The 15,008-nt window shown below is 57.6% G+C and overlaps 3 protein-coding genes across 3 annotated transcripts; 2 read left to right on the top strand and 1 right to left on the bottom strand.

Moving 5' to 3' along the window:
- Positions 1–1,293: 1,293 nt before the first annotated feature.
- On the top strand, positions 1,294–2,158 carry HRG_04997 (MULE transposase domain-containing protein; the record flags this gene model as incomplete). The annotated part of the gene is made up of 3 exons (XM_044863468.1): positions 1,294–1,781; positions 1,847–1,971; positions 2,031–2,158. The coding sequence occupies 3 exons, from the start codon at positions 1,294–1,296 to the stop codon at positions 2,156–2,158; spliced, it is 741 nt and encodes a 246-aa protein (XP_044722082.1).
- A 6,546-nt stretch (positions 2,159–8,704) lies between these two features.
- Positions 8,705–12,224, top strand: HRG_04996 (f-box-like domain-containing protein; the record flags this gene model as incomplete). The annotated part of the gene is made up of 4 exons (XM_044863467.1): positions 8,705–9,101; positions 9,157–11,774; positions 11,826–12,116; positions 12,162–12,224. The coding sequence occupies 4 exons, from the start codon at positions 8,705–8,707 to the stop codon at positions 12,222–12,224; spliced, it is 3,369 nt and encodes a 1,122-aa protein (XP_044722081.1).
- A 966-nt stretch (positions 12,225–13,190) lies between these two features.
- HRG_04995 (uncharacterized protein) lies at positions 13,191–14,825 on the bottom strand (the record flags this gene model as incomplete). Its single annotated transcript, XM_044863466.1, has 1 exon — positions 13,191–14,825. One exon carries the CDS (start codon positions 14,823–14,825, stop codon positions 13,191–13,193), a length of 1,635 nt encoding a protein of 544 aa, XP_044722080.1.
- Positions 14,826–15,008: the final 183 nt, after the last annotated feature.

The raw sequence follows: 15,008 nt of genomic DNA, 5'->3' as shown, positions 1-15,008 counted from the left end.
ATGCCGCAAAAGGGTGGCCAAAGACCGGACCCAGGGCACTGGGAGCGTGGTGGTGTGGCCGACGACGTTGTCGAAGCAGAGCCGTTGGCCCGAGACCACAATCCGACAGAGCGGTGCCAATGAGCATTGCAGGGCGGCTCCGACTCGGGGATAATGCACCCTCTCCGTGCTCCGCAACGGCGCTTTCTTTTAGTTGTTTCCAGGACTCGCTGCACGGACAAAGTCAAAGCCTGTCTTGTTGGTGGGTGCATCAGGCCCTATATTCGCCTCCACAAGGAGCCCAGGGACTCGTTCGTGCGAGTAATCAAACATACACTCCTGATTTTCAAACATACACTCCCGACCTAAGCCCCATTTGGAAGAAGACCCCGCCACCAAAATTTGGCGCGCGCTTTCCCAACGCCCTGGCTTGCCGTGACCATCGCCGCCGCCCACCCGCCCAGCCACCTGCCTTTTGGCCGCCATCTGCATTTTCGCAATCATCAACAATTGAAGCTATCACCACTTGACTCAACACAACAGCAACGCCGCCGCCGCCTACCGCAATAGTCACGTCTAGTCAATCGTCCCGATGAATTCGACCGAAAGCAATACCAACAGTAGCACCGAGGCTATCACGGAGATGTCTTTCGATACGTATGATGAGGCGCTTGAAACACTCAAAGCTACGCAAGAGCTCCTTGGCTACGTCGTAGTCGTTGCAAATAGCAAGAATACCGGCAAGCCTAGGCGCAAGGAAGCCAATATCCGCTGTGAATACAGTGGTCAGTATAGGCCCTGGGACGAGGCAGAGGGTATATACAAGACGTCATCAAGAAGTCGGGATGTGACTTTCGCTGTTACATCCGCTTCTACCGACGTTGCAATGCATTCAAAGTCACCATCAAGCACGGCTCTCATAACCACGAACCTCTATTTGAGCCAATTGCTAACCCCATCGTCCGTCAACGAAGCCAACGCAAATTCGGCATCGAGCGTCTTCATAGCCTCGTCGAGGGGCTTAGCAAGAACGTCAATAACAAGAGCAGGGATATCGTGGATGCTATCCGACAGGAATATCCTGAGCTCCTTATTACCGATTCTGATATACACTTCATCCAGCTGCAACTTCGTGCCTTCCGTTACGGCGCCTCTACATCTACACAAGCCTTCCTCGATGTACTCAAAGATGCTAAAGCAAAGGGAAATCAGCTACTATGCAGTTGACCGTGGCCCTAATGGGAAGGTTTGGAGGTTTTCTGGACATACGATGACTGTATTGCTGACTGGAAGCGTAACCCCGAGCTCCTTATCATGGATAATACGTATAAGGTCAACCGCTTTAACATGCCGCTTCTACAGATCATTGGCACAACAGGGCTACACAAGAGCTTCAGTGTAGGCTTTGGCCTCACTGCCAAGGAAGACGAAGGCGCGTTCCAATGGATCCTCTCACAGTTGCGTGAGGCTGGTCGGCAGGCTGATATTCCGGACCCGGGCGTTGTGATTACCGACTTTGATACCGCCCTGAAGAACGCCCTTGACTCTATCTTCCCATCAACGCAACAACAAGTGTGCGTTTGGCATATGATGAAGAACGTGATCCTTCACATCAAGAAGAAGTGGGAAGGATCCCTCGATGGCACCGAGATTGGCGGAGATAGGCCAGAACAGGAGACTCGCCTCGCTGCAGCAGCCGCTCTCGACGACCCTATACAGGCAGATAATGCCATTGACGAGGACCGACCTATCGACCGTGCCACTGATTACCAGATTCAACATGCCTCACAACTGGCAGATCAGTGCGTTGAGCAACAAGATGATCGTGAAGATGACGATGGAAACCCAATACTACCCCGGCTCCAAGGCGGACTTTTGAGCACACAGCTGACGGTATCCGTGATGCCTGGGTTTCAGTCTTTAGGGCTCGCACGGCTGAGGAGTGCAGAGATCAGTGGGATCTACTCTGTATAGAGTTTTCGGATCAGCCAGGTAACCTAGCCCTAACTACCCTCCTACTCTAACCTTTTACTAAATAGCTCCTCTTATAGCTCTCGTTAATTACCTCCGTACAACCTACTGGCCATGGCGTGCCCAGTTTTCCACCTACGCTATCCAACAGTACCGAAATTATAACATTACGGTAACTTCCCGTGTGAGAGCACACATCACGAGTTGAAGTCACGATTACGCAACCGCTTCATTGACCTCCATCAGCTACAAGAGCACATCAGAGGGCTCGTTACCCATCGGCAAAAGAAGCATCGCGAGAAGCTTCAATCCGAGTTTGCAAGAGCTAGAGTTGAATGGGCCAAGCAGACGATTATGAAGTCACTGCACCGAAAAATTGGCTGGCAGCCGATGAAACAGATCTTCAGGCAAGTTAGGCTAGCCCGGGCTGAGCTTGCCGATAATCGAGGCATGCCTACGATTTGTACGGGTGCTTTCACGATGCAATGGGGGCTGCCCTGCCGGCATACAATCCGCGATTTGATCCAGGCTGACGCGGCCGCCCTTATACCATTGCATCTTATTGATAACCACTGGCGGGTTTACGGCGTGACTGTAAGTATCTTGCTCCAGCCATAAGTACTATACTAATTTACTAGCAGCCTGAACAACAGCAATATATCGATGCAGACCACGAAGCCGATCCTGACGTTGTCCAGCCTCGCCGGCGTGGAAACAGTAGACGCGAGGTATCCCCTCCACTAGAGGCATCTACGGGCCGGATCCTTAGTGCTTGGGAGCAAGAGGAGCATAGAGCCAACCCAGAGCTCGTATCACGGCCACCAGAGACGCAAAAGAAGAAGAGGAAGGGCACAGGCACCACTATCATGAACAAGAGGTCGAATACACTTGCTTCCGTGAGCAGCCGGGTTGACGATCTTGCCCAGCAGATCGGTGATTTCATCAAGTCACAAGCAGCAGCAACGCCGGTGCTGTTATCACAGGTGCCCTCACTTCCACAGGTGCCGCTGGTGTCACAGGGATACCAAACGACGATGCCCTCACTTCCACAGCCGGCGCCGCCGTCACAGGGATACTATGTGATGCCACCGCCTACACCAATTGTGCCTGTATACGTACAGGCGCCGGCGCCGTCACAGTGGCAAGAACCGCCTCCTCGTCACAGGCACATCACGACGGCTTCATGTGGGCACAGCCGCCGGCACAGTCTCACGAGACGGCTACGGAGCATTTCCAGCAGCTAGGGGATCAGAGGACACGGCACCATACAAAACTAGCAGGCAGGCCGGTCACAAATTCGTTCCTTACGTGCCTCGCCCTCCGCCGCGTCGGACGGATCCTTCCTCACAGTCACAGTCACAGTCACAGAGGTAGGCAAAGACCTTCCGCCATTATATGCATATTGTATATATATCGGAAGATCGATCGGGCCGGGCTTATTGATAGCTTCAATTGAATGACTCTAAGGGATGCATCTTCCGGCGTTGGTAATAATTGCAGATAGAATCCATATATGTCAGACAATAGTGTCCCACACCTCGCACGTGACAGCGGTTGATCTTTGTGGCATCAGTCAATTGATGAGAATTATCTAAAGAACAAAGGAAAGGAAAAGAATTGGATGCACACATTCGTGCAACAATATATACCCGATCATTGCGGCGAAGCCTGGCGCAGCAGTGGCAGTGATCGAGCATAAGGTTTCAGGAACTGACACGGGCGTGATATGCGACAATATATCTAGGCAGGCAGCCGCGGCAGCGGCGTTGGGAAAGCGCGCGCCAAATTTTGGTGGCGGGGTCTTCTTCCAAATGGGGCTTAGGTCGGGAGTGTATGTTTGAAAATCTGGAGTGTATGTTTGATTACTCCGTTCGTGCATGGCAGACCTTCCTCTCTAGGTATGTATGTATATTTAAGTAAGTACCTTAACCTACCTAATACTGAGGTAGCCGATGCTCTTCAGTCTCGCTAATGCCGCTTCATTACCTACCTACTGCTAGGCTACCTACCTACCTACCTTACCCTAGTACCTATAGGTAGTCGCTTTTATGTATGTACCGACTTAGTAACTTCTCTGACCTGAAAAAGACGGACAGTCAGCCACTTACCACTGTACTGTACGGCGTAACGACTCCCTAGTACAGCAGCAGTAGTCAATCAAGTGCCCTAAGCGCGCCGCCCGCACACGTGCACGGCTTGTTGATCATCACCACACCAGCAGTCACATTCCTCCGGCCCAACGCCTTGCAAACAACGACAAGTCTGTGCTCACCCGTTCGGCGACTGCCCGTTTTGCCGCCCGCGTGGCAACAAGAGACAACCCCCCTCCTTCGTGCATCGTCAGGCGACCTGGGTTGCGTCGTTCCGACAGCGTGGTACGCATGCCGCGCCTCCAATGCACCCCTTGACCTTGCTGACAGGCCTTGCCGTGGAAATAGACTCGACACCATCCCTCGCCCATCTCCCTCTCTACCTACTGGTCCAGTAGGGCATGCGGACCGCTGCCTCCACTCGATTCCAGCCACGGGTCTCGCTCCCCGCACCCACCTCAACGGGCGCCCTGACTGGACGGGGCGAGCTTGACCCCTTGTGTCTTTGTTGTCGATTATGTGACGTGTCACTCCTTTGCGAGCAACACCAGACCGGGGGCCGAGGGGTGTTTGTCTACTCGGTATCGAGGCTGGATGCCCACTTGTTGCCTGTCCTAACAGCACGTGCGCACTGTAGCTTGTTGTACCATATGCTCGTCGCTGCTCCGTCGACTCTAATGGGCGGGCGAACGACGATTCACCGACACCGACACAAGGGGGGTGCCGTACGTACTACATACACGCAGCTCACTGCCGGGATTGGATTCCCTTTTCTGCTCAAAATCGCGTTTCAGCCATAGTATGCCTGTCACATCTTTGACGTCCTCCCACTTGCCGGGCTTCTGGTCGACGCCCTCGTGCCACCCAGGCTTGCTGGACAGAAACGGTGGGCGCCGCCTGCTAGCCTTGCAGTTGCTCAGGCTGATATATCATCTTGGACTATTCGAGATTCCCGCCGGACATTCGGCCAATGAAGCTCCCACGCCCCTAATGCTTTGCCTTGGACACGGACAGCAGGAAGAGCGTGGAGGCTGTCTCCCCATCCTGCCATCCAAGCGGGAAGTGTACGGAACACCGGGGGCTGGTGCAGCATCCCGGAGCGCTGGGCGACGCGGCATGTGTCCTGCATGTCTTCGCCCTAGCGTGCGTTGAGCCGTCAGACTCGGTGTCAGCAGGTCATGGCTTGACGCCACAACCCTCGAGAATCAAACATGTCTCAATTGTCAAGTCGGCCGTGTCCCCTTGGCACGCTGGCCCTATCCGTCTGCGTGGCATCGACTCCTTGAATCCAAGCAACAACAGCGCATCTCGGAAGGAGAGCGAGCCTCTGCCGCCGAACCGCGGGATTACATGCGCCCCCGGGCCAGGACGCTCGACTTGCTTCCCGAGTGCCTCGATCCGGGGCACGCCCACAGCGGTAGTCGCTCGGGCGGCATACAGTGCTCTACCACGGTAATTACGCCCGTGTACTGTAACAGAAGTGTGGGTGTCCTCTCCGCTCTGTGCAGCATGTCTGCAAGCGTGCATGCATGCGGACGAGCCTCCTTTGGTACGAAACGAAACGAAACGACCGGCCTGGCTCTGTTCCCTGCTTGGGATCCCCCCCCCGCCGCAGGACAGAGGCAACTCGATGCAACCTTGCCGTCACGCCGCTCAGTGCATCCGCCGCAGAGGAACCCTCGTCATGGCGGTCCCACTCTTGTCTCCGGACCTGGCAACATGGCGTGCACTCATCCTGCAGCTTGTCTGATGGGCACCGGACTGTCGGTGCAAGCGCTGACCCTGGGCGTGTAGTTCCGTCACCGCCGTCTGGATGCGCAAAGGCTGGCTGTGTCCAAATCCCGGTGCCGAGCCGCGGCGATCGTGTCCCCGCTGATCGTGGCATCTTGCCAACTGGGCCACAGGCTGAAGGTGCCCACTTCATCGACCGGTTTGGCGGCTTCGGCTGACATTCTCTGACCCGGCAGCATGGTTGTGGCCAGCATTGGTGCCAACATTATTTACTGCTCCCGCCTTTGTGCACAACCCAAGGCGCTGCGCCTATGCTGGCGTGAATTCACGAGTGAAGGCGCCTGTTGAGGTCTTGCCCAGTCTTCCTACGCACATCAATGTCATATAGCTCGCGCCCGGCATATCTCCTCCATCTCACCGTCATATCCCAATCGAGCATTAGGTCACACCAAGAGGCATCTTCAGCATCAGCCTGTGTGACTTTGCCACCGGGACGACGGAGGCATGGAAGCCTACACTGCTTCCTTGAATGATCCAACAACTCAACAGCTGAACGACGCCTCGCGATCCAGCCCGGCCTATTGTCCACTCTGCCCGACCCCAAACTCGTGGCCCGAGCACGTATCTCCTGCTAGGCATTCCGGAAGCGCTGAAGGGCACATATCCTGTCAGCCGGTAAGGCTACATGGTTTGAGCTGGCTCTTGTTTCGGACCGTTGGTGGCGTTTCCGCCGTGAGCCAACAGAGGCCTTTCTGGCTCATCCGGCAGGATCCCGCGACTCGCTGACGAAGGCGGTGGCAGCAAGCTATTCTTCGGCAGACCTCCCCTTCACGCTCGATCACGATCCCGAACCAGTGCCGTGATTTGATGGTAGCACCACGCCCACAACACATGCCTCTCCGGCTGTGCTGCATCATCTACTGTACAAGGCTTCATTCCTCAGAACCCCGTGATGGCTCACACAGGAGCCTACTACCCAGTACCGGCAACCCTGTTGGCCTCGCGATGTGCGGACTGCACGTCCTCCGCTCTCGTGAGGTCCGGAAAGGAATGGATGGCCTTCAAGTACAGTACCTGCCGCGCACGCATCAACATCCATGCATGTGAGCTGCACTCGCCCGCTTAAACGCTGGGAGTCTAGACGGAACAATCAGCCTGGGTATAGCACCATTTGCAGGGCTCCCGTGAGATTGTGCAGACGGCCCGGGCACCTATCCCTTATGACGGGCCACCGAGGAAGCTACTTGAAACTGCCGTGCAGATCATTAGAATCCAACACGGGGCGACTCGAGTTCACGGCTGGGCGCATTGCCTCGTCGAAGGAGGGCCATTGATACGCTGGAACTTCGTACCGATGGTTGGGGAATGATGGACGAGCTAGCCGTTCGGACAGCTCCGATGCGAGCATCCTTTGCGACAAAGTGGATTGCCTTCGACCCCGACGGGGTGGATGCAGGCTGCCGTGGCCGTCGATAACACACATGCAGCACACAAGGGACCTTTGAGTAGGCGAAATGAGTTCTTGGCATCGTTCATCGAACCATCTTGGCCCACACGTGGACAAGCTGGCTCGTTATACGGCAGCGAATAAATGCGCGCGGGGAGAAAAGTTTGCCAACTTCCCATTTCCCTTGACGCCTCATCTCCGGACCTCGACTGTCGCACGAGACTTCTGTGCCGCTCGCCTCGTCATCTCGACAGAAGATTTGCATGCCTGGTGGATGGGTCACTGTTTGCACCTTGGGTGCGAAGTCGCATTATTAGGTTGCATCGGGAATTCCTTGCAGAAATAGAGCCGACTGGTGGCCGTGGAGAGCATGCGCGGATTGGACGCTGTCCTATGTCTCGTGCGGACATGACGGCCATGGTATCGTGGTCTGACGGAACTGGATGCTTCTGCCGTGCGCCCAAGCCGCGTACTGCACATACATATATGATCTGTACGTGCGTGTGGAAATATTCATATATATATATATATATACCCTCGTCTCTGCGTGAGCGAGTGTGTATATACTGTCGTCTCTGCTGCTGCCGGGGACTTTTGCTTCCCGAGCCAGCGGATCATGTTCGCACATGGTGGGCATCTTTTCGTCATGGGGATCCCCCTGGCCTGCGTTGCTTGTAGGAGACGGCAGACTCATTGGGAAGCTGTGCACAGCCAATGCCGCTCGAGACGCCGCGTCGAATGAGGAAGGCCTAGGGAGCATCGGAACATGCCGGCGGATATTGCTAGTCCGCTTGGAGGCCACTGGTGTGTATCGTGAACCCTCGAGGGGAGATCTCGTCGCCCGCCTCACCGCTGTCCTTTACCTAGGTAGTGTAACCTGTCCTTGCACTATCGAAGCCGCCTCTTTTTGATTGTCCGTTATCCAATCCCCGCTGGGCCAAGCCCGCCATGCAGACTGAATCGAGTGAATAAAGGAGACTGGTCTGCCGTGAAGCAAGACGAGTGGCGGGGGCTGGTCGCCGTCTGCTGGCTCTTCACCGCCCTCGCTCTCCCTCTTCCCCTCTTGCCGCACCGCAGAGTCCAAGAGAAGAGGCACGGGTCGTATCATGGTGAGACAAGGTGGTTTCGTCCATCGATGAGTGAATCTATGAGAAAATAGGTATCTCAATAGATACATACCTGATAATCTGGGTTGCTCCATGACTTGTAGTTATGTACTGTCATTTCGCCCGGCTCATCTCCGGCAAATCCACTCAGGGGCGGCCAGCCAAACCTCGTCTGGTTTGGGGCGCGACGAAACGCGCTCAAGGCCACCTCGATCAATCACCACCATCCTCTCGTCTCCCTGAGCTCACGCATCGTTCGACTCTACAAACGCACTCGTATCCCTGATCAACGACCTTGACTCGCTCGTCTCCCGGACTGTGCAGACATCTCGGGCACAGTCGACAGCCAAGCCACCTGCCGTAAATCCGCGTCAAGCTATATGCAACGAGTGCCTTCTGAGAGTCCAGAACAACGTCCTCAGTCCAGCAACCCCCCTTTGTCAAACCCTGTTCAAGCCCTTAAACATGGACCGAGCCATCTTCACCTCCTTCGCCCCGTCGACCCTCCTGGCTCTGGCAGCCCCTCGCCGCGCTCAGTCCTCAACGGCCGACGCGGCTCTCTGGATGCACTCGACGCCCGCCAGCTCAGGGAGCAACTGCGTGGATTGAAGCCCGCCGACGGGACCAGCGATGGCAGTTCTCGCCCTGCTGTGGGCCAAAGGATTTTGGATTACGAAAATGCCCTGACTCCCGCCACGCCGAAACAGTCCATAGGCTTCAAAGTCGTCAGGCGCTCCGGCTCATCCAGCGGCACGCAGCTCGCAGACTTTCCTAACGGTAAGTGCCCATCGGCTTCCGAAATCTAGCGCAATGTCTAACTGCTGGTCAATAGAGATCCTGACGCACATATTGTCGCATCTCCACCCCGACTCGCACGCCTCCGTCGCTCTGGTGTCGAAGCGCTTCTACGCGCTCGTGACGACTCCGCACGCTTGGCGAATGGCTTTTATGCGCTACTTCTCAGGCCATATCACCCTCCAAAGCGGGCCGACCGAGGCGGATGCCGAGGCAGGGGCCGAGGCGTTTGATCGTGTGCGGCTGGAGACTCGCTACTTTGGCCGCCTCACCTGCCTGGCCACGTGGAGAAGCGAGTATATCTTCAGGACGCGTCTTATTCGAAGCCTGGCGCGAGGGAAGCCGGGTACCAGCTCCGGAAGTATCGGCTCGTCGGGCCGCACCATCCTGTCCGGGAAAAAGAACAGTGCGGTCCTGACGTACAACTCGAAGCTTCCTTGGCTCGTGACAAACATCCATGCCGTCCTCTCTAATGGAAAGAAGTCGCCGCGGGTCATCCACGGAGCCGGCGATCTCGGCGTCGCAACCCTCAGCGACCCCACGAGCGGAAAGATTGAGAAATGGGGCCTCGAAGATCCCTACATGGCTACCCACCTTCAGGAGGCGATGCCAAACATTGTCCCCTACGGCTTGGGGGAGGGCGCAGCCGCTGCGCCCAATGTCATGGACGTAAGCCAGCCGCACGGGGTCCTCCTAGGCGAAGGCTTCCCGGGTGGCCGTGCGTACTTTCGAGGAGTCAGTGACATGTCTGGCCGTTACCTCGGCGCCGAGGGTGGTGCCGTGGACGCATACCCCGAGATACCTAGGATTCCTGAAACATTGGAAGCCGTTTGCAGCGTTTGGATCGCCAAGTCCTCGGCAGTACCAGCCAACACGCAGTCCATGTGTGGCATGTTCACCGGCTCCAGCCTGGGAGTGGTGACGGCCTATTCACTGGGCTGGGATCATAGTGGACCACGGTATGCCGCCGGCGACATGACTGCCCGCTGGGTTGTCAGCCCCGGTGTTCCCATCATATCTCTCAAGATCGACGATGGCTACAGCGTAAAGCGCAAGTCGTCGTCGAGGGTCTGGGCTGTCGCTCTGACTGCATTGGGAGAGGTTTACTACCTGACGGAGGCGCTCGCCACCACGGTTAATCGGGCGAATGATGATGATCTCTTACGGCACGCTTGGTCCGCCGGTCGATCAGCGCGCTGGCGCCTCATCGAGGACACTCGTCGGGTCGCGCGTTCCAACGAGGTGGACAGGGGTGCCGTACGTGACGCCTGCCCATCGCACTTCCCGTCCCATGCCACGGAGCCCAGCCAGGAGCAGCTCATTGCCGAGGCTCGAGGGATTGAACATTGTATGCGCCAGACGCCTGCTCACTTTCGCGAACAGTACGTGGGCTGGGACATGCAGCGCCGCCTGGAAGTGGATTTTGCGGCAGACGACTGCCACGGCGCTGGAGAAGGCATATTCGTGATTGACTGCGGACTGGCAGAGGGCCGGCCAGCTCGCATCTGTCGATTAGCTCGGTCGGTCATGTCGATGATGCAGACTCAGGACATCAAACCTGCTGAGCTCGCAACATCCCCGGTGCGGACTGCGCCGTCTATATTCGGGTCGGAAGAGACCAATCCAACTGTGGCCGGGTCGCAATCACCACCTCTCTCGGCGCCAACTTCGAGGCGGATGTCCCAGCCATCAGCGGCTCTCCACGATTGGCGCCGCTCGATCTTGGAGCTCACAGGTCACAGCCACGCCGTCATTTCTGCCAGCGGCATGGATTGCTCTTCGCATTCCCTGCTCACATTGGGCGAAGACCCTCTTCACGTTGCCAAGGAGACAGGCGTGACCCCAAATTCAGCGAGCAAGGAAGACCTTGTGACAGGGGAGATACCTGGACGCAGAGCACGGCTCCTTGCAGTGGGCACAAAGGGCGGTGCCATCATCGCCTGGAATGCCCGGCACAGCGACGGCCTGAAGGATATTCTGCCTCTGCGAATCATCCAGACCGACTCTCCTGCCATTACGTGCCTGGCTGCCTCCGCCCTGTACCTCGTCCATGGAGGTAGTGACGGTCTGGTCCAGGCATGGGACCCCCTGGCGTCGACACGAGATCCCCTCAGAACCCTCAACGCTAGGTCCAATGGTCGCGTCCCCCATCACATGCTGGCCATGAATCCCGCCCTACGCGGTGCCAACTACTCGGCCGCCGGGGCCATCTACCTTGATTCTGACCCTACTGTGCTGCGAGGCGTCGTGTCCTTTGGCGCCTTCTTGCGCTACTGGTCCTACAGCTCGGCCAGCCATCCCACGGGTCGCAAGCGTCGACTTCGACACTCTGACATCCACGGCCGCCTCGCCAGCCGCCGACTGGGCGGTGCCGTGTCCGGGTACATCGCCGCCGAAGAAGCTGAGATTCGGCGGGAGAACGAACAGCGAGCGCGGGAGCAGGCACGCCTTCACAAGCGGTTTGGAGTGGGGGCTCTCGGGGACTTGACAGAACAGGAGGCCTTGCGCTACGCTCAGATGGTTTCGGAAGAGGCTTTCCTGCAGGACGAGCAGCGACGAGCGAGCGACTCGGCGGCCGACGCAAGCGTGGACACTGCGTCGTCCTTCAGCGAGACGACGGCCGACACAGTCACGCCGGAGCCCAGCGTCGCCGCCGTGAGCCCGCAACCCCACGCCGCGATGGAGGACGAGAGCGAGCTGGAGCAGCAGATTCAGCAGGCGATCCGCCTGTCGCTTCTAGAAGGAGTCAACGGCGCGGTTCAGTCACCGCGAGGAAACAGCCCGGGCGAGTTTGAGTTCTCCATCAAGTACAAGACCCAGGGCGGCAGGAGGAGCAAGCGGTCCGGTTCGGCGTCGCCCTCGCCCTCGGCGAACCACACGCCCATGAACGGCGCCGAGAGCGGGCCGTCTTTGTTCGCCGCGGCGCAGGACGAGGACGAGGACCTGGCGCTTGCCCTGAGCCTAAGCATGCAGGAGCTGGAACAGCGGCGGCAGAGGGCATCATCGCCGGCGCCAGCGAATGCCGGGCTCGGCGTGCAACAGGACGACTTTCCGCCGCTCGATAGTGACGGCTTCGGCAAGGGCAAGGGCCAACGCTGGCGATAGGGAGGGATGTAGCAACTCCTACCCCCTAACCCCCCTCCCCCTGGTACCGCCATAACGAAACTCCCAGCCCAGTGGAGGGGCGGCTGCTTGAAATGGGCCTTCGTGGACGGCGCGGCGGGCCCTTGCTTTGCTCTCTGGGCATCGGGAGCTGTGACCCGATGAGGACACGAGGGTGGCGGATTGGATCTGGAGGGAGATATGGGGTTATTAGTTGGCTGAAGGAGTCGTTGGGCGGCTTGGCAACTTGGTTGCCTGTGTGCGTGTGCGCTCAATAGTAGCTAGTTGGTTCAACTTTAGCTTTAACAGCGGAGCCCGTCTTGCCGTCTGTTCAACACAGTGGCTCGTGTTATCATTGCTATAGCATGTTATCATGATGACTTCCCCCTCGCCGATGTGGACAACCTTTGAAGGGGGGGGGGGGTCTTGCAACGTTAAGTGCCCAGGTCAAGCAGGGCCCCCGCTGCGTACCTAATCAGTTATTCACTCAAGGGTTTATGAGGTCACGGGCTCGGCAGAGCTTGGCGACTGAAAAGGAAGAGTGGCTCCCGTTGAACTGCCGGCCCTGATTCTGGACCATGCAGGATTAAGAATACACATCATAGTACACGCCGCTCGCCAGCCAATGTCCTCGTCGTCTAATATGACACAAGCCGAGCAAGAAGTGGGAGCCTAGATGAGCAGAGCCTCTGCCGCCCAAAGTCCCGGCAGAGAAAGACAGCTCCATGACCTGCATGCTCCGACCAACCAAATGTACTGCGACATCGCAAAAGGCAAGATAACAAGGAACAGATACTAGGTCAAGTGAAGAAAGAAGCCGCCAGAATAAATTCGAGGCGGTCATGGACTATGCGGCCCACAACATCGACATCGTCATCCACCCAGTCTTATTACCGCAATGCTGGGACTTCAAGCCTCTAGCCAGAACTTGTTGCGCCGAGATCATGATGCACCGCCTGTGTTCCTTGTTTACACCCATAGAACAATGCCAATCGCTATGCTGAGAGCTACCCAGCCCACGTGGAATTCGGGGCTTACTAGGCTGCCCATGCTGTCGTCGTCGCTGCCATTGTCGCTGTCGTCGCCTCCTTTGTCGCTGCCATCGCCTTCGTCGCCCTTGCCTGCCGTCTCAACGGGCACGTCGCTGGAATATGTCCCGGTAGGCCTGACTGTCGAGGTAACGGCCAATCCAAAGGGATACTTGAGCGTCACCGTCGACATGACGACCCCCGTAGGCCCAATTGTTAATGTCTCCCCGGCGATGACCGTGGTCGTCCAGTGGGTTCCGGGCCCAATTGTAAAGGTTGCGCTATTGATGACCGCCAGCGAGGGAGCGATTCTCGTAATGGTCGCGCCTCCCACGACCTCAAACCTGGTCTCTGTGGCATTGGCCGATGGCCCGCCAATGAAGATGCCGTGAACAAAGACGCCCGAGGGCCCAATGGTGATGGTGTCGCCATTGACAACCTGGGTTGTCTCCGCGACTGCGGGGCCGTAGGTGAATGTCGTCGAGTGTATGACGACAACGCTCCGGCCAATGGCAGTGAGCAGTTCTCCGCCCTTGACCAACATCTCCTTCTCGCGCGACGGCATCACGGGCTCGAAAGAGAGAGTCTGCATCCCGACGACCAGCGTCCCCGGCTTGAGGGATACTTGCTGGCCGTCCACGACGGTGGCGGTGCCCTCTTCTACCATTGTCAATGTTGCGTCACCGACCACGGCCTCGGAACCCTTCAGTGTCACGGGTAAGCCGCCCACCACATCGCCCGTGGGCGTCGCTACCGAGACGACGGTCCCGGCTGGTACAGGCTTTTGAATCGTTGCTCCCGCGCCCACGATGGCGTTGGGGAGTATCGTGAACAGGGCACCATTAGCAGTCACGACAGACGTCTTTTCCGGTTCCAGGTCGGAAAATGTCTTGTCGTTGATGGTGACTTGGTTGCCCCGGGCTGTGATCTTGAAGCTGGGAAGTCTACCTTGCTTCACGCTCGCGGCATCGGGGGTTGGTAACCCATGTCCCGCGGGTTTCACGTCGACGCCGACGCCATCACCAGCACCGCCAGCCGGCTTGTGATTGCCGCTGCCGTGATTAACGATGCGAGGATGATCATCGTCGTCAGGCTTTTTTTGGTCACCACTGCCGTGATCGCCGCCGCCGGCAGCCGTCATGTGCATGACGCTACCGATATCCCCGTCGCCGGAACCACCATCGCCAGCAGCCGGTTTGTGGTCGGCGTTTCCGTGATCTTCTACCAGCTGACCTCGGGTTGGAGTAAAGCGAGGTGGGGGATCAGACGGAAAGGCGACCGAGGGGTTCTTGTCGGTCGTGATGAAGGTGAATGAGGGACGGAAGGCATGTGCCATGCCTTTCCTAGCGGTGGGTTTAATGCCAGCGGCAGTATAATGGACCAAGGGCTCGAGACTCGGCCCGTGTGCCGGAGCGAAGGCCCGAGCCGAGGTTGGCGTGCAAAAGTTGGGCGTGGCCAGCGGCTCGTAAGGAGGGGTGTAGTCGCTCCTATTGCCGAAGAAGGTCACGGTCGAGGTGTAGACAACGGAGAAGTGCGTGATGGGCCGGTCCTCGGGGATGCTGGTGCAGTCGTCCATGGAAGTCGGGACGGCCTCGGAGTAATTGCCGGCCCTGTTTATCGTAACTGGTGCCGTGCAGTCCGAGCCGTCGGTTCCGGACAGACAGTTGATGGTGACTGTGACGGTGGCCTCGGGCGACAGCGAGGGTGGCTCAGTCGACAGAGGGCCTGGTATAGAGAAGCTGTCTGGTGTTATCGAGGG

Source organism: Hirsutella rhossiliensis, assembly GCF_020360975.1.
Source record: "Hirsutella rhossiliensis strain HR02 chromosome Unknown scaffold00004, whole genome shotgun sequence".
NCBI lineage: Eukaryota > Fungi > Ascomycota > Sordariomycetes > Hypocreales > Ophiocordycipitaceae > Hirsutella > Hirsutella rhossiliensis.
Note: the sequence above shows the minus strand (reverse complement) of the source record. Positions and strands in the feature narration are given on the sequence as shown.